At 36.1% G+C, this 20,735-nt stretch overlaps 1 protein-coding gene across 2 annotated transcripts in view; it reads right to left on the bottom strand.

Moving 5' to 3' along the window:
* The window catches only part of LOC123551446 (inner centromere protein A-like), a 176,924-nt gene that overhangs the window by 5,961 nt on the left and 150,228 nt on the right, over positions 1-20,735 (bottom strand). For both annotated transcript variants that reach the window (XM_045340386.2, XM_045340385.2), the window contains 3 exons: positions 14,717-14,825; positions 8,275-8,471; positions 6,187-6,317 (listed from right to left, as the gene is read on the bottom strand). In XM_045340386.2, coding sequence (XP_045196321.2) covers positions 6,187-6,317; positions 8,275-8,471; positions 14,717-14,825 — 437 coding nt within the window. The remainder of the gene's footprint in view (positions 1-6,186; positions 6,318-8,274; positions 8,472-14,716; positions 14,826-20,735) is intronic.

The following is a 20,735-nucleotide window of genomic DNA, read 5'->3' as shown; positions in this document are numbered from 1 at the left end:
CAAAATTCTTTCCTAAAGCTTCAAAAACAAAAAACGAGCTCACAGAACATGAAATGCCCCTCTTGATGCATTCAGTAATTGCACAAGAAACAAAAATTATTTGCTCACTGTAAACAGAAGTTCTACTGTTCTGGTTCAATGTGACCTTGACCTTTGACCTATTGACCTCAAAATCAACAAGGGTCATCTGCTGGTCATATCAACCTCCCTATTAAGTTTCGTGATCCTAGGCTCAAGCTTTCTCAAGTTATTCTCTGGAAAGTGTTTAACTGTTCTGGGTCAATGTGACCTTGCCCTTTGGCCTACTGACTTCAAAATCTAAAGGGGTCATCTACTGGTCATGACTAATCTCCCTGTTGAGTTTCGTGTCCTAGGCCCAAGTGTTTTCAAGTAATCGTCTGGAAACGATTCAAGTGTTCCTGGCCAACGTGACCTTGAACTTTGACCTAATGACCTCAAAATCAATAGGAGTCATCTGCTCCCTATCAATTTTCCTGATCTTGGGCGCAAGCATTCTTGAAATATCGTCCAGAAACTGTTTTATTGTTCCTGGTCACTGTGACCTTGACCTTTGACCTACTGATCTCGAAATCAATAGGGGTCATCTGCTGGTGATGATCAACCTCCCTATCAACTTTCACGATCCTAGGCCCAAGCTATCATCCAGAAACAGATTGGTCTACATACCGACTGACCGACATCTGCAAAACAATACACCCCTGCTTCTTCAAAGGGATGCATAACTAGTTGAGTAGGTCATGGTAAAGATCATTCAAGATAACTACTGAAATTTGTTAAATAAAATATACAGGAGGTCCAAATCTCTTTGCTGTAGCTTCAAAAACAAGGAAATAGGTCAGTAGGTCAGGATTAAGAATATTAAAGATGAATAGGTCAAGATTAAGACTATTCAAGATGATTACTGAAATCTGTATCAAAAATTATACAGGACTAGTGGTCCAAATTTCTATGCTGTAACTTCAAAAACAAGAAAGTATGTCATGCTTAAGACTATTAGAGATGAGTATTGAAATATGTATCAAACATTATACTTGTGGTCCAAATTTCTTTGCTGCAACTTCAGAAACGAGGAAGTTGGTCAGTAGGTCACAATTAAGACTATTCAAGATGACTATTGAAATTTTTATGAAAACAGGTGGTCTAAATCTCTTTGCTGTAGTTTCAAATGAGAAAGTAGTTCAGTAGGTCATGATCAAGATCATCAAGATGAGTATTGAAATCTGTATCAAAAATTATACATGTGGTCCAAACTTCTATGCTGTAACTTCAACAAGAGGGCCATGATGGCCCTATATCGCTCACCTAAGTTTAATTGCTTGGTTGAACAAATTTCTTTGCTAATGCTTCAAAAACCAAACAAGAGGGTCACTGATCCTAAAGTGCTCACCTGTGTACAAGGCTTCAAGTGTGTTTGTATAAGTACAGAGTTAGGTTTCTTCTATGTTAGCCTATATTATATACATGTCACACACACTTTTGAACTTGGGGCAATAATTTGAACAATTACGGTAGACATAACAAATCTGATATCACACATGAAATATCAAGGCTCTAGCTATTATTGATTCAGAGAAGAAGATTTCAAAGTTTCTAATATAAAAACCTATAGTAAGTACATGTCAGACGCAGGGTTGTGACCATTTTTTTTTACCTTAGGGCAGTAATACAGACAAGTATGGTATACATAAAGAGAAAAGTGACCACGCCCTCTGGCGGCAATGTTTTTTGACAAATCAGAATAATTTGAACAATCTTGGTAGAGAGTCAAACAAGGACCATTTGTGTAAAATTATTCAAATTGGGCAAGCAGTTTCGCACAAGATTTTAAAGTTTCCACTATATACATATATAGGGAGAGGTGACCATGCCCTCTGGCAGCAATGTTTTTTGTCAAATCGGTATAATTTGAACAATCTTGGTAGAGGGTGACATAAGAACCATTTGTGTAAAATTATATCAAAATCGGTCCATCGGTTTAGAAAGAGATGTCGCTTGAAGATTTTTCTTTTTTTAGCTTTGCGGCCCCTATGTGCAACCAAGCAGAACTATTTGAACAACTTTAGTAGAGGACCATCCAAGGAACACCCATGGTAAGTTTCATCAAAATCCATTCAGTGGTTATGGAGATGTCTTAAACACACTTGTTGACGACGGACGGACGAGCGCACGCACGACGGACACAGTGTGATCACAATACCTCGCCATGAGCACTTTGTGCTCAGGTGAGCTAACAAGAGGATCATGATGACCCTGAATCACTCACCTGAGTAATATGAGCCACATGTTTCAAATGGCTAACTGATGCTAAAATATTAAGAAGGTAGGTCACATTCATGGTAACTGAAAGTCAGTTTTAATATCGGTGTGCAAAACTGTACATGTCATCCAAATTTCAAGGCTGTATCTTAAAAAACAAGAAAGTAGGTCAAGTGATCCCTAATCTCTTGGGGTCATCAGGTAATTATAATTAAACAGTCTAGGAAATATGATCTGATAATTTTTGAAGTATTTTTTCATTTTTAACTAGGGATGGGAACGAATACTGAAATCAATATTCGAATATTCGGTTTGCCATATTCGAATATCCGGTTTGTTTAAACGGAAGCTTCAAATTCTTATTAAGTGATTGGCAATACACAATGTATTCCTTTGTTTAAAGCGTGAATCATCGTACGTAATAAGGCCTAAAAAATGTCTGTAACCCGACCCTATCTAGTTAAACACGCCGACGCTAGCGTTTTATTTCACGATTCTGTCAGGATATTCATGAATATATTTAACTAATTCAGTGTTTTAGCTTCAAAATGACACAAAAAAACCAAATCGATTATAATATCGACCGTCGCAACTTTATCTAAAAATAGCAGGTCGTCCCATTAAGCACGTGTCGCGCTGTTGTATTACCGCCGCCATTTTGAAAATTTTCAATCGGCGTATAAAAAGCAAGTAAGGCAGACTTTAACCTCCTGATCTTATACATCTATCATATGTTATTTCTTGATTTTATTATAAACTACTTCAAAATTTATTTCAAATACGGCCTACTGCGGATGAAAACCGATTCTGCGGACAGTCTGAAATGTCGTTCAAAATATTGTAAAAAGATCGACAATGTCTACAAGTTTGGTCTTGTTTTCGAAAAAAAAATATTCTAAAACTTGTTACATAAAACAGGCGCCAATAAAAATGAACAAAAGACAAAAAGGTATCATATTTACGCCTATTGCAAACTGTTAATCCGTAACGATGACCCCAGCTAATTATGCATTGCATTTTTCTTGTTAATTGGACATCTTTTGACATGCATCTGACACATTTACACCTGTTACAAACTGTTAATCTGTAACGGTGGCCCCTGCCAATTATGCATTGCTATTTTCTTGTTAATTGAACATCTTTTGATACGCGATTACATCCACAACAGAACAAACAGTTTTATTCTGTAGAATTTGCATGCTTATATTGCCCAAAATCAATGATACATATTTTGAAAAAAAGTTACAATAATTTACAAATATTTGAATATTCAACCGATTTTCCAATATTCTAATATTTGATCCCATCCCTATTTTTAACTCATAATTATAACAAGTGACCCCTGGGGCTGGGCCTCTTTTCACCTAAGGGGCACAATTTGAACAAACTTGTTCGAGATCCACCAGGCAATGCTACATACCAAATATCAAAGGCCCAGGCCTTAAACTTTCAGACAAGAAGATCTTTATTTTTTGTTCCCTATATAAGTCTATGTTAAACTTGGTACCCCCACGGACATAATTTGAACATTTTTGATAGAGAAACACTAGGAAAGGCAACATATTTAATATCAAAAGCCTAGGCCTTGCAGTTTAAAGCAAGAAGATTTTTAAAGCTTTTTTCCTGTATAAGTCTATGTAAAACTTGAGACCCCACCCCCCACCTCCAGGGGGCAGGACCTCTTTTCATCCCAGGGGCATAATTTGAATAATTTTGGTAGAGGACCACAAGGCAATGCTTCATACAAAATATCAAAGGCCTAGGTCCTGTGGTTTTAGACAAGAAGATTTTTTAAAGTTTTTTACTATATATATCTTTTCACCCCAAGGGCACAATTTGAACAATCTTGATAGAGGACCATAAGATGATCTCACATGCCAAATATCAAGGCTCTACGCCTTGCAGTTTTGGACAAGAAGATTTTTAACAATTTTCCTTTCGGTTGCCATGGCAACCAGAGTTCTGCATGGAATTAAATTCTTTGAACAATTTTGAAAGGGGACCACCCAAGGATCATTCCTGTGAAATTTGGTGTAATTCTGCTCAGTGGTTTTCAAGAAGATTTTTTAAGACAATGTTGACGAACGCACGACGGACATTGGGCGGTCACAAAAGCTCACCCTGAGCCTTTGGCTCAGATGAGCTAAAAATAAGTTTCAAAGCTATATGTCTTTTACTAATAACTGTAATACTATGTACTTGCACGCAAAATTTTAACCAGGATTTTCTAAGTCCAAAAGGGGGCATAATTTGCTCAAAATACATGTCACAGTTATGGGACTTGACCCAGTGAGGTTGGTAATTGATCTAGAAAAAGAAAAAATAAGTTTCAAATCTATATGCCTTTTAGTAATAGCTGTATGTACTTGCACGCAAAACTTTAACCAGAACTTTTTAAGTCCAAAAGGGGGCATAATTTGGCCAAAATGAAGGTCAGAGTTATGGGACTTGCTGCTATCAACTAGTTTTATAACCCCGAAGACACATGTGAAGTTTCAATTCAATATCTGCATTAGTTTTGGAGATAGTAACTTGCATGTAAAACTTTAACCAGAATTTTCTAAGTCCAAAAGGGGGCATAATTTGCTCAAAATACATGTCAGAGTTATGGAACTTGACCCAGTGAGGTTGGTAATTGACCTAGAAAAAGAAAAAATAAGTTTCAAAGCTATATGCCTTTAAATGATAGCTGTATGTACTTGCATTCAAAAACTTAAACAACGTGTGACGCCGACGCCAGGGTGAGTAGAATAGCTAGACTATTCGAAGGCTAGACTATTCTTCGAATAGTCGAGCTGAAAACTTCACAATTCATGTTTACAATAAATGTTCATGAATGAAATTCTACCAATTGGTTAGTTTATGTACAAACATGTGGATTTTTAAACAATTAAAGAGAATAACTCTGAAGTTACTAAAGAGATCCTGATGAATTTGTATGTGCAATACCACATTATGGTGATCTAAATTCTTAGTTCTAGGTCAAACAAATATATAACAAGTTATGAAGCAGAAATTGCCATATTTATAGTACCTTATATAGTTGACACTAGAAACTTCAAAGGGCCATAACTCTGGTGTTACTTTGGCAATCTGACTGAAACTTGACAGGCCGCATAAACCCATAGTGGTAAACAAGTCCATGAATTTTTATTTAAATATTCCCAACCACTTCCAACACAACCACTCCAGATGGACAATTACAAAACTATATCCCTCTGCCTGGGTCGTATACACATCAAGACGAACAGACGTATGAAGTTTCAAGATTGTAGGTGAAATAATTGTCCAGATATTGAGTGGAAACAATTTTCAATGTTTAAATCCCTGTGACCTTGATCTTTGATCCAGTCACCCCAAAATCAATTGGGGTCATGTACACATTAAGACCAACATATCTAAGAAGTTTCAAGGTCTTAGGTGAAATACTTGTCCAGATATTGAGGAAACAATTTTCAATGTTCAGGTCCCTGTGACCTTAACCGTTGACCCAGTGACCCCATTCTCACTGGACCAACTAGGGTAATAGGGGATAATTCTGACCAAGTTTCTTGAAATCTGGATAAGTAGTTGTTGAGAAAAATGAATGAACAAAAAGGTTAACATGACTCATTATCCCATAGCCCTTATCTACAAATACTGAATTTTTCTTTGAAAACCCAGCCAATAAATCATTAGATCATTCATCTGATCTGCAGAAAAATTATATCCCTGTATATTCCGGCGCAACTATCAAGGAAGATATTAATGTTGTCTGCAAACTTCCATATTTCAGTTGTGTAATTGGTACTATCAACCCCACCCCCAATGAAAACTCAAGTGATCTACATCAACATCCAAAACTGAACCTGGGAGCCTTCACATCCAAAATTCAAAAAGTTTCATCACCCCTGCATTATACAGACATACCCTGAGCCCAATCTGGTATCTTCTTTCTAGGGCATTCATCATCGTCCGTTTCATCACCTGAGTTAAGATCATCTATACCGTAATTCTCCACTGTTGATGCCATTGGTACTCGCTTTGGTGTCATTTCATACCTGCAAAAAACATAAATTCACTTGTACTTAGGCTATTTCAGGGGTCAACATTAACTTTTATTTTCACTTGTTCAGTTGGACAAGTACTCTCTGAAAGCACTTGTTCTGACCAGAAACTAACTTATAGGGAAAGGCAATGGTGTTTTGATGTTAATTCCATATGCTAGGATTTCTGTAATCATTTAAAGAAGTCAAAGAATTTTCAAAATCGACTTAAAAATGAGGAAGTTCTGAGTATTTAAATATTTAAATCTGATCAAAATGGCGGCCAACAAAAAACACAAGAGCTGTCCGTAAAACAGCCAATGCTCGACTATTGAATTATTGTCCCAGAAGCAGGAAAATGTTACTCTAAATGTTAAAATATCTATAGAGCTTCAATCCAGTATCTGAATTAGTTTTGGAGATAGTAACTTGCATGCAAAACTTAACCAGAAGTTGTATGTTCAAAAGGGGACGTAATCTGACCAAAATGCATGTCAGAGTTATGGGACTTGATGCAATCAAGTAGTTTTATATTCCCAAAGTCAAATGTGAAGTTTCAATTTAAAATATGCATTTGTTCTGCAGATAGTAACTTGCAAGTAAAACTTTAACTAGAATTTTCTATGTCTAAAAGGGGGCATAATTTGCCCAAAATACATGTCAGAGTTATGGGACTTGACCCAGTGAGTCTTCTAATTGATCTAGAAAAAGAAAAAATAGTTACATCAAAATTCCCCAATGCAGAAATAAGATATGCTCCGGACTTGACCTGTGACCTCTAAGTGTGACCTTGACCTTTGAGATAGGAACCTGGGGTTTGCGCATGACACTCCATCTCACTGAGGTTAACATTCATGCCAAATATAAACAAGATTGCTTCATACATGTCAAAGTTATGGTCCGGACAAACAAACGCACATACCCTGAACAGCCATTTGGACGACTATGTCTTCGCTTCCGCAAGCGGACTCAACAGGAAAACAAAACAATGATTGTTTCAGTTAATAACAATGAAGTACCGTAGATACCCATGTATAATGCGCACACCCCGATTTTAGTCCAAAATCCTGGGAAAAAAACATTTTTGGTCAATTTTGAGGTGGATGGAAAACTAAAGTAGAGTTTACATTGACACCGGTAATAAATTTTATCTCCGCAGCGGAGAGTAGCATCGGTCTCGTGGTACTATCGATTTTTGTTTTCTCGAAAATAAAACCAGTAAAATATTGTTATATTTGTTGTTTTACCTTTTTTAATTAACTATTTTGAATAAATAAATAGCAGCTGATTCAATATTTCGGAATGGTATCTTTCAAAATGACATGAGCTTCTCAATTCAAACCAATAACAAAAGGTGTGATAGTCTTTTTGTCACGATCAAATAGCCAGTAATTACCGGCAATTAACGTGTCACCTCGTGTCAATTATGTTGTTCACAGTTTGATCTCGGTCAAAGATAATTCTTGATCTTTAATTAGTATCATAATTTTTGTGATTTATTAACATTTCTTTCATCAAAATATTTTTAAATTTATATGAAATTAATTTTGTTTGAAAGAAAAATAAACCATTCGATCTTTTATGGAAAGTAACGGCAATCTTAGATTTTAGCGGTCACAGTAAGCGCGGGGAGTAGTTTCCCTTTACCAAAATGGCGAACATCGGTAACAAACTTGTTTTGAAGTTGGAAAATTGTCTATATCAATCTTAGATTTTAGCGGTGACAGTAAGCGCGGGTAGTAGTTTCCCTTTACCAAAATGGCTATCATCGGAAACAAACTTGTTTCGAAGTTGGAAAATTGTCTATACATGTGTATTATGCGCACCCACGATTCGGGGGTGGCCCCGGGGGTCAAAAACTGTGCATTATACATGGGTATCTATGGTACAATGTACTCCCTGCAAAACTGAAGCCAGTCGAGAGCCATGAATATTTTGACAACCCCGCTGAAAAATGGAGACTAATACATACGAGTCATTATTAGTGGTATTCTGTGGGACAGTCGCTTCTTCCAGAGAATGTGTCCTGTTCATGTTTGGCTTTGGCAGCTGTTTATTTTGATTTTGCTGTACTTGATTGTTGTGTTTATTGACCATTTTCTTGATCTCCTCATCATGTTTACGTTGTTGTTCCTTTACTTTCTCTTGTTCAGCAAGACGTAACCTTTCCTAGAAGCAAATTAAGACAGAAAATTAATGACTTTCACAAATTTTAATCCACTGGACTAGTCTGAAAAATATGTCAGACCAGACTAAACAAGAGCTGTCACAGGAGACAGCGTGCTCGACTATTTCGATGCTGGATAGTGAAACTGGGCACATCTGAGGAAACTAGAGCTGTCACTGGAGTGTTTAATGACTCCAATTGTGGATGAAGATATTGCACAATAGCCTGAGTCTATGTCAAAAATATCAACTTAAAGTAATAAGAGAGGTAAAGATAAAATGTATCAAAACACTATATAAGTATATCCTAAGCAAAAAGGGGCATAATTCATTAAATATTGGTGCCAGAATTATGCAGCTTGTGTCATATAGTGTGGGCGGTGGTGTTGAACAACTATTTTAAGTTTGAATCAAATCCATTCAGTAATAACAGAGACAGAGTGAAAGTGCATCAAAACTTTAACCTAAAATTCTAAGTAAAAAGGGGGAATAATTAATGAAAAATTGGTGCCAGAGTTATGCACCTTACGTCATATGGTGTGGGTGATGATGTTGAACAACTATTTTAAGTCTGAATCAAATCCATTCAGTAATAACAGAGACAGAGTGAAAGTGCATCAAAACTTTAACCTAAAATTCTAAGTAAAAAGGGGAAATAATTCATGAAAAATTGTGCCAGAGTTATGCACCTTGTGTCATATGATAAAGGTAATGATGTTAAACAATTGTTTAAGTTTGAATCAGATCAATTCAGTAATAACAGAGATAGAGTGAAAGTGCATAAAACTTTAACCTGAAATTCTAAGTAAAAAGGGGAATAATTCATGAAAAATTGTGCCAGAGTTATGCATCTTGTGTCATATGATGTGGGTGATGATGCTGAACAACTATTTTAAGTTTGAATCAAATCCATTCAGTAATAACAGAGGTAGAGTGAAAGTGCACCAAAACTTTAACCTAAAATTCTAAGTAAAAAGGGGGAATAATTCATGAAAAAATGGTGCTAGAGTTATGCACCTTGTGTCATATGATGTGGGTGATGATGTTGAACAACGATTTTAAGTTTGAATCAAATCCATTCAGTAATAACAGAGACAGAGTGAAAGTGCATCAAAACTTTAACCTGAAAATCTAAGTGAAAAGGGGGGATAATTCATGAAATATTGGTGCCAGAGTTATGGCCCTTATGTCAGATGATGTGGATGACGATGAGGAATAAGTATTTCAAGTTTGAATCAAATCCATCAAGTAATTACAGAGATAAGTTGAAAAAAGAGAAAGTGCATCAAAACTTTAACCAAGGTGGGGACGCGGAAAGACGCCGACGCCGGGGTGAGTAGGATAGCTCTCCTTATACTTCGTATAGTCGAGCTAAAATATCTTGATATGTGGGCCGGTGGTCTAGTGGTAACACGCTTGACTGTAAATCCAGTGGTCCGGAGCTCAAATCCCAGTCCAGGCACAAGAAATTTCTGAGATGCTCTTGAGTGTCTCCCTGTACCCCTTCTTCACAGGAAAGACGGTTTCGCATGCATAAGTGCTATACACCATGCATGTTAAAGAACCAGATAGTCTATTTGCAAATAGCTAGGCAAAGTTAGCTGGACAAGCCTGTATCTAACAAGCAAATCTGATCAATTGCTATCCCCCGCCAAAGTGTTTGTGGTGAGGAATGACAAAAAAATATATACAGCAAAAAGTTAAAGATGTTACCAAGAAGTAAATAATTTCATTAGTCAAGAAATATTTAACAGAAAATGAATGTTTTAAGTGTACATCATAAATCTATGTTATGTTGATCCTGACTAATGTGTAATAAGCTTAGCTTTTAGAATTATATGGAGTTATTTGAAATGTGAGCATGAAATGTAACTAGAACGAAATATTATAATCAAGTAGTTTGGCACTAAGTGTCGCTGTTTAACATGTACTTTTGAACTTTAAATAAAAAATTGTTGGGGCAGGGGAGGGATGCATGATCGGGGTGGTGGGGATGACTGGGCTGAGGAGCGAGGTGGGGGAAGGTACAACTTTGCATTTTCAGGAATAAAAAATAAATACAAGAGGACCATGATGGTCCTGAATCGCTCACCTCTTCCCACATGACCCAGTTTTGAGTATGACATCGTTTTTTCTATTATTTGACATAGTGACCTAGTTTTTGAGCTCATGTGACCCAGTTTTGAACTTGACCTAAATATTATCAAAATAAAAATTCTGACCAATTTTCATGAAGATCCATTGAAAAATATGGTCTCTAAAGAGGTCACAAGGTTTTTCTATTATTTGACCTATTGACCTAGTTTTCGAAGGTACGTGACCCTGTTTTGAACTTTGCCTAGATATCATCAAGGTGAACATTCTCACTAATTTTCATGAAGATCTCATGAAAAATATGGCCTCTAGAGAGGTCACAAGGTTTTTCTATTTTTATACCTACTGGCCTAGTTTTTGATTGCATGTGACCCAGTTTCGAAAATGACCTAGATATCATCGAGGTGAACATTCAGATCAATTTTCATGAAAATCCATTGAAAAATATGGCCTCTAGAAAGGTCAAAAGATTTTAATAATTTTATACCTACTGACCTAGTTTTTGACCGCAGTTGACCCAGTTTCAAACTTGAACTAGATATCATCATGATGAACATTCAGACCAACTTTCATACAGATCCCATGAAAAGTATGGCCTCTAGAGAGGTCACAAGGTATTTTTATTATTTGACCTACTGACCTAGTTTTTTAAGGCACGTGACCCAGTTTTAAACTTGACCTTGATATCATCAAGGTGAACATTCTGACCAATTTTTATGGAGATCCATTCACAAGTATGGCCTCTAGAGAGGTCACAAGGTTTTTCTATTTTTAGACCTACTGACCTAGTTTTTGACCGCAAATGACCCTGTTTCAAACTTGACCTAGATATCATCAAGATGAACATTCAGACCAATTTTCATACAGATCCCATGAAAAATATGGCCTTTAGAGAGGTCACAATGTTTTTCTATTATTTGACCTACTGACCTAGTTTTTGATGGCACATGACCCAGTTTCGAACTTCACCTAGATATCATCAAGATGAACATTCAGACCAACTTTCATACAGATCCCATGAAAAATATGGCCTCTAGAAAGGTCACAAGGTTTTTCTATTATTTGACCTACTGACCTAGTTTTTGACGGCACGTGACCCACTTTCGAACTTGACCTAGATATCATCAAGATGAACATTCTGACTAATTTTCATGAAGATCTCATGAAATATATGGCCTCTAGAGAGGTCACAAGTTTTTTCTATTTTTAGACCTACTGACCTAGTTTTTGACCGCACGTGACCCAGTTTCGAACCTAACCTAGATATCATCAAGATGAACATTCAGACCAACTTTCATACAGATCCCATGAAAAATATGGCCTTTAGAGAGGTCACAAGGTTTTTCTATTATTTGACCTACTGACCTAGTTTTTGACGGCACGTGACCCACTTTCGAACTTGACCTAGATATCATCAAGGTGAACGTTCTGACCAATTTTCATGAAGATCTTGTGAAATATATGGCCTCTAGAGAGGTCACAAGGTTTTTCTATTTTTAGACCTACTGACCTAGTTTTTGATGGCACATGACCCAGTTTCGAACTTGACCTAGATATCATCAAGGTGAACATTCTGACCAATTTTCATGAAGATCTTGTGAAATATATGGCCTCTAGAGAGGTCACAAGGTTTTTCTATTTTTAGACCTACTGACCTAGTTTTTGAAGGCACGTGATCCAGTTTCGAACTTGACCTAGATATCATCAAGGTGAACGTTCTGACCAATTTTCATGAAGATCTTGTGAAATATATGGCCTCTAGAGAGGTCACAAGGTTTTTCTATTTTTAGACCTACTGACCTAGTTTTTGATGGCACATGACCCAGTTTCGAACTTGACCTAGATATCATCAAGGTGAACATTCTGACCAATTTTCATGAAGATCTTGTGAAATATATGGCCTCTAGAGAGGTCACAAGGTTTTTCTATTTTTAGACCTACTGACCTAGTTTTTGATGGCACGTGACCCAGTTTCGAACTTGACCTAGATATCATCAAGGTGAACGTTCTGACCAATTTTCATGAAGATCTTGTGAAATATATGGCCTCTAGAGAGGTCACAAGGTTTTTCTATTTTTAGACCTACTGACCTAGTTTTTGATGGCACGTGACCCAGTTTCGAACTTGACCTAGATATCATCAAGATGAACATTCTGACCAACTTTCATAAAGATCCCATGAAAAATGTGACCTCTAGAGTGGTCACAAGCAAAAGTTTACGGACGCACGGACGCATGGATGACGGACACCGCACGATCACAAAAGCTCACCTTGTCACTTTTTGACAGGTGAGCTAAAAAGTTGCAATATAAGTTATTTATAGTATTAGTAACAACTAAGGAAGTTAATCCTTAAAAATAAAAAAAAAATAAAAATTCCAAAAAAAACCTAAAATGTGTCTGTAAATAAGGGGCAATAATTCAAATGTTTGTAGTCTTAAGGGGGTATAGCCTCAACAAACATTTTATGAAGAGCATTCATTATTCTAGGCCATATACTTTTTGAGCTATGAGCATCACAAACAAAAATTCTTTATTTTGGCTATTTCAAGGACCATAACTCTGCAATAAGCTCTAAGATTCTCAGGAAGAATGTCAAGCGTGCAAGGTCACATCATGATAAAGACTCAAGCAAGGTTTCATGAATTTACATCAAATACTTTTTGAGCTAGGCATATAATTAGGTGAAAATGTACATTTTTGACTATTTCAGGGGCAAAAACTTTAAAAATAGGGGGTGGAGCCAGCAATTTTTTTTTTTTTTTTTTTGGGTTTGATTTAACGTCGCACCGACACATGATAGGTCATTCTTGTATCTGACCTTTGGCCTCTAAGTGTGACCTTGACCCGAGACCTAGTTCTTGCGCATGATACACCGACTCGTGATGGTGAACATTTGTGCCAAGTTATATCAAAATCCCTCCATGCATGAAGAAGAAATGCTCAGGACAAAGTTTTCATTCTTGTATCCTTTGACCTCTAAGTGTGACCTTGACCTTAGACCTAAGGACCTGGTTCTTGTGCATGACACTCCGTCTGCTGGTGGTGAACACTTGTGCCAAGTTATATCAAAATCCCTCCATGCATGAAGAAGAAATGCTCCGGACAGTTTTCATTCTTGTATCCTTTGAAAACTACCTGTGACCTTGACCTTAGACCTAGCGACCTGGTTCTTGCGCATGACACTCTGTCTCATGATGGTGAACAACTGTGCCAAGTTTCATCAAAATCCCTCCATGAATGTAGAAGATATGCTCCGGACAGTCTGTGCACGCCGCCAATCATCCGCCCACCAGGGGCGTTCCCATAATACGTCCTGTTTTTCAAACGGGCGTATAAAAATCAGATCCCTACGCAATAGGCATGTGTTACTAAGTGAAAATTATCAAGAACCTAAACAAAATATTTGAAGGGAGGAGGGGGAGCATAACTTTGGCTGAGTTTTGTAGGTCACCTACTGAACCTATGAGTGAAATATTAAACTAGCCTTGTCCTGTGTAGGCCATGTTTTTTTAACAAAACTGAGAGTTGCAGAAATCTGAAAGGGGACCATCTAAGGAGCATTCCTGTGGAGTTAAGATGAAATTGACTTGGTTGTTTAGATGCTATATTCTTTATTTCATTCAACGATCATTAGATGCCACAATGAGCGCTTTGCATCAAGGTGAGCAAACAGAAATTGACAAGAATGCTAAGAATTGATTCGATATCAAAACTTTTCAGCATCAGAATTTCTGTGAATGGGAAGTGTTCATACTATTTAAGAAATAATATATCTCATCCAGTGATTTGTCATTGAATAAATCGTTTGTTCAGATGCGAAGGAATTATATCACGAGGGCGCAGCCTGAGTGATATAATAATACGCATTTGAACGACAAACAATGATTTATTCAAGAGCAAATCACTGAATGAGATATATTATTTCGATTCCAACATGTTATCAAGGATTTTTAAGTACATCCTTGACGACATTCATTAAATATTTTCCCGTTTTCAATCGGTTTCTTTTCCAGCGTGCCGCTATGCCGTCATGACGTAATAATTGTCACGTCAGAACAGTGTTTTGTTGTATAATAATTCACTGTTTTCTGCCTTCTTTGTTTAATAGGAAAATGAATCGGATCGTGTTAGAATGTAAAATATTACATGTACCTGCTCACGTATTCTCTCCATTTCTTTTTTCATCTGTATTTCTCTTTCTCTTTTCTTCTCCAGTTCAACTTTTTCCTTCTCCACTCTTTCTTGGGCTGCTTGTCGTTCCCTGGAAATGATGACTAGCATAAAAAACAGTACTAAAGTTGCAACTTTTGCCTGTTAAAGTAAATGAATTTTTACTTTTAAAAAGCAGACAATGTCAATTCCACAATTTTAAGAAATACAATGGCTGAAACTCCAGAACAAATCTGACAATCTGACTGGTTATTACACTTGTCAGAGGTACCATACCAACAACATTGTAAGTTCAGTGAAAACTGGATAAGAACTGCTTTAATTAGAGAGTAGATGATCATCCTGGTGGTGACACCAAGAGGCTATAATCATAAAAGAAACTAAACAAAAGGGCCAAAACTGTCACAAAATACATCTTTTACACCCAATTCATTGAGCAGAATAGTTGTCATTTTTCTGAATTTTGAGTAATTCAAGAGCCATAACTAAACAGCAACTGGTTATCAAACTTGCTCAATATAATATGCTAATAAACATTCTGACTAGTTTGTGGAAAATTGCATAAGAAATGCTTAAGTTATTAATCGGACACAGTCAATTTTCACAATTTTTAGCAATACAGAACATATAACTCAACACTATCCAGTTGCTTCTTAAACTTGTTAGAGATATAACCACAAACATTTGAATATATTATGAAATAAGACAAAGCCTTAAAGCGAGCTCAAAGAAATCAGATTTAAATTAAAACAAGAAATATCAGTAAAACTGATGATGCTCCCCGAAATTTCCATATTAAAAGAACAAAAGTGGAATTTATTTACTGGGCAAGTCTATTTTAAACCGGTAATATGGTGCGGCTGGTAATATGGAGCAAATGACATCGCCATTGAGTAAAGTACGCGTTTGTGGCAAATTTGCTGAATAAAAACACATTTAAGGAGGTACAAAACAGCGAAGTACATGAATGGTCAGCCATAGAAAGCATTCATTTTACACTAAGCACATCTTTAGACTTTGGAACGATGATCGATCATATGTTTCCACTACAACAAAAACATGCATACCTCTTTATTATACGGCACAAATGGGTTTGGGTAGATTGGAATTATTATAATTTGAATGTTGAATGCTTTATAGGATCCATGTTTTCAGGCAGAAATTTTAAAATCTGATGAATAATCTTAATTCTGCAAACTAAAGTTAAGATGTTACTGTCATGTTGTTTTATTGAGTAATTTTAGACACCATGTTGCATTATTTTAGACTACTCTAATATTTTTATCACTTGAGATCACTCCTGTACTACTGATCCCAACTAGATTTACTGAAAACACTTAAAAATATACATATTGTACGTGCCAGTAGCTAAAAACTGTTTTATAGGACTTATATTATATATTGCACACAGCAATGTAAACAGAGAGCGCAGAGGGTTGTGTTATTAAAGACGTGAAAACAAGTAATGTTCAATATTATATTTGCTTTAAAATCAGTTTGATAGATCAAGTGTTGTTTGTTTTTATAATGAATTCACATTTTGGTGAAAAAAGAGGCGTTTTAATATTTTAAGCACATTAAAGTCTTAACTGCGCCATATTACCGGCCACAGGGCTATCTCACTGAAAACTCATTCCAATGATAATTATAGGTTATTAACTTTGTATGTGGATATATGCACGAGTTCTGCAGTGGTAATATTGCGCGACTTAAGGAGCGCAATTTTATCCGCGAGAACGAGTGCATATATCCCCATACAAAGTTGATAACATTTTTATTACATACCCACTATCAAATAATTAATTTATGTCTAAATTATCGTTCTGTAAGGAAAGACAGGAAAAACAAGAAAATTCGATGAATTGGTATCCCCCACCAAAAGGGTTTGTGGTCAGGAATGGCAAAAAAATATATCCGGCAAAAAGTTAAGGATGTTCCTAAGAAGCAAATAATTTCATTAGTCAGAATCAATTTAACAGAAAATGAATGCTATTTTTTGGTTGGGGGAGGGGGGGGCAGCGGGGGTGACCGGGTGAGGGTACAAAACATCGATTATTGTCACTGATCATCGATGTTGATTATAAATATTGATGGAAAATTAACAAGAGCTGTCCGTAAGACAGCGCGCTGGACTTTTCTCAGTGCTTGACTCTGAATTAGAGCTTTGCCAGTAAAAAAAAATTCCAAGTTTAAAAGGGACATAACTCGGTCAAAATTCAAACAGAGTTATGGGAATTGTGTCTCCTGGTGTAGACTTTGATAGTAAATAAATATTTTGAGTTTCAAGTCAAAAGCTTTAATAGTAACAGAGATATTTTGACTTTATCAAAAATTATAACAAACAAGAGCTGTCACTAATGGTGACAAATGCCCCCCGCAGCACCTTGACTTTTGACCACAAAGTCAGTAGGGGTCGTGTACTCAATAAGTACTATCAGCATGTGAAGTTTGAAGGTCCTGGGTGCAGTGGTTCGCGAGTAAAGTGCTTTCATGCAAAAAGTTAACGTTGTGACGAACAAACTAACTAACGGACAGTTGAAAACTAATATGCCTCCCTTTGGGGGCATAAAAATTTTAAGTTAGAAAAGGACATAATTCTGTCAAAATTCAAACCAGAGTTATGGGGATTGTTTCTCCTGGTGTAGACTTTGATAGTAACAGAGATATTTGACTTTATCAAAAACTTTAACCAAAAATTCTAAGTTAAAAAGGGGCATAACTCTGTCAAAATTCAAATCAGAGTAGGATTGTTCTGCTGGGCAATTTGATATAAATAACTATTAAGTTAAAGTCAATAGCTTTGATAGTACAGAGGATATTTGGGTTATCAAAACAAACAAATTGAAAAAAAAAAAAAAAAAAAAAAAAAGGGGGGGGGGGGGATGCATGATCGGGGTGATGGGCATGACTGGGTGGAGGAGTGAGGTGGGGGAACAGTACAACTTTGCATGTTGATAAATGTTCATGGAAGGTTTGAAAAAAACTAGAACTGTCACAGGAGTGACTCATACCTCCACCATACGGTCTTGTCACAGAAGAATGGCAACCATAAGAAATCTTAAAAATACTTAGTCTTTGGAGTACTTCATCCTGGGCTTCCATATATAAATAATACTAGTATAGTAATACTAGTAAATATAAAAAATCTCTAATATTAATTAGTGAATACAAAAAAATGTCCCATGTTACTACAGAAAAATGTATTTACTTTTTACATAGGACTTATAATAAAAAAGTTAAATATTGAAAATCTAAAAATAGGATTTCTAAAAATAGACTAAATCCTGGAATTTAAGGGGAAGAAACTCAGTACAAAAGTTAATAAAAAGGTTACTTCCCTTTGGCTCTAAGCCAATCAGAATGAGATATAGTGAAAATACATCAAAATTAACCTTAAATTCTAGGTAAAAGGGGACACAATTCAACAAAAATTAGTGTCAGAGTTATGCACCTTGTGTCACATGATGTGGGTGATGAGATGGAACATCTATTTTAAGTCTGAATCAAATCCATTCAGTAGTAACTGAGATATAGTGAAAATACATCAAAATTAACCTTAAATTCTAAGTAAAAAGGGACATAATTCATGAAAAATTGGTGTCAGAGTTATGCAAATTGTGTCACATGATGTGGGTGGTGAGGTGGAACATCTATTTTAAGTTTGAATCAAATCCATTTTGTAATAACTGAGATATAGTGAAAATACATCAAAATCAACCTTAAATTTAAAGTAAAAGGGGACATAATTCATAAAAAATTTATGTCAGAGTTAAGCACCTTATGTCACATGATCTGGGTGATGAGGTGGAACAACTATTTTAAGTTTGAATCAAATCCATTTAGTAATAACTGAGATATAGTGAAAATACAACAAAATTAACCTTAAATTCTAAGTAAAAGGGGACATAATTCATGAAAACTTGGTGTCAGAGTTATGCACCTTGTGTCACATGATGCGGGCACATGATGTGGGTGATGAGGTGGAACATCTTTTTTAAGTTTGAATCAAATCCATTCAGTAGTAACTGAGATATAGTGAAAATACATCAAAATCAACCTTAAATTCTAAGTAAAAAGGGGCATAATTCATAAAACAAGAGCTGTCGGAGGACAGCAACGCTCGACTATTCAACAGTCTTGTCGACTGAATGAATACGGAAGTCGAAAAAGGGGCATAATTTAAAAAAAGTAAAATAGGGTTATGGAACCTGCATAGTGCTTATCAGCTCATGACAGTGGACAAGTGTGTGAAGTTTCAATCATCCATGGGATGAGACAGCTACATTAAGATTTAACCAATTCCTAGTGTTAATTTTGAGAATTACCATGCATGTCATATATGAAGTGAAATTTGAAGCACCCAAATATAGATACTCATAAGATTTATAAAAAGGGGCATAATTTTGTAAAAAAGCAAAATAGAGTTATGGAACCTGTGCAATGTAAGTCAGTTTATCACAGTGAATAAGTGTGTGAAGTTTCAATCCATTCCCACAAGTGGTTACTGAGATACCAGCTTACATACAAAACCTTAACCAAAAATTTCTAAGTCAAGAAAGGGCCATAATTTTGTAAAAAAGTAAAATAGAGTTATGGAACCTGTGCAATGTAAGTCAGTTTATCACAGTGAATAAGTGTGTGAAGTTTCAATCCATTCCCACAAGTGGTTGCTGAGATACCAGCTTACATACAAAAACTTAACCAAATCGGGACGCGGACGCGGACACAGACGCGGACGCGGATGCCGACGCATGGGCGAGTCCAATAGCTCTACTATTCTATGAATAGTCGAGCTAAAAATTGGTGTCAGAGTTATGCACCTTGTGTCACATGATGTGGGTGATGAGGTGGAACATCTATTTTAAGTTTGAATCAAATCCATTTAGTAATAAATGAGATATAGTGTAAATACAACAAAATTAACCTTAAATTCTAAGTAAAAGGGGACATAATTCATGAAAACTTGGTGTCAGAGTTATGTGGGTTTGGAAGGGGGAGGGAGTGTGACCAAGGCAAGGTGGTGACCAGGTGTGGGTACACAACTTCACATGTTTATAACAAGTGTTCATGGAAAAGAATGAAAGAAGTTTTATGAAATTCTACCAATTGGTGGGTTTGTTATGTACAAATCTGTAGATTTTCAAACAATTAAAGGGCATTCTAACACGATCCGATTCATTTTCCTATTAAACAATGAAGGCTGGAAACAGTGAATTATTAAACAACAATTCACTGTTCTGACGTCACAATTATTACGTCATAGCGTCAAGCGGCGCACTGGAAAAGAACCCGATTGAAAACGGGCAAATATTTAATGCATGCCGACAAGGATGTACTTTAAAAGTCCTTAATAACGTGTTAGAATCGAAATAATATATCTCATTTAGTGATCTGCTCTTGAATAAATCACAGTTTTGTCGTTCAGATGTGTAGCATTATAAAAATTCCTTCGCATCTGAACTCCAAACAGTGATTTATTCAGCGACAAATCACCGATGAGATATATTATTTCTTAAATAACTCTAAGAAAAATTGACCAATTGAAAAAAAAAAAAAAAAAAGAATGACAGACATCATCGAAGTATGTTCGTTCATATTCATTTCAAGTTTCATGAAATTCTACCAGCTTGTTACTGAGAAATGGCTGCAGACGTGAATTTTTCATTAAATCAAGGGCAGTAACTCTTAGGGAAATTGACCAATACAAAAATAAACTTGACGGGCATCATCGCAGTATGTTGGTTCATATTTAGTTCAAGTTTCATGAAACTCTACCTGCTAGTTACTGAGAAATGGCTGCGGACGGACATTTTTTGGAATTTTTCATTAAATCAAGGGCAATAACTCTAAGGGAAATTGACCAATCAAAAAAAAAACTTGACGGGCATCATCGCAGTATGTTGGTTCATGTTTATTTCAAGTTTCATGAAATTCTACCTGCTAGTTACTGAGAAATGGCTGCGGACGGACGCACGCACAACGCCATTTTCAATACCCCACT

The sequence above is a fragment of the Mercenaria mercenaria genome, chromosome 4, assembly GCF_021730395.1.
Source record: "Mercenaria mercenaria strain notata chromosome 4, MADL_Memer_1, whole genome shotgun sequence".
Taxonomy (NCBI): Eukaryota; Metazoa; Mollusca; class Bivalvia; order Venerida; family Veneridae; genus Mercenaria; species Mercenaria mercenaria.
Note: the sequence above shows the minus strand (reverse complement) of the source record. Positions and strands in the feature narration are given on the sequence as shown.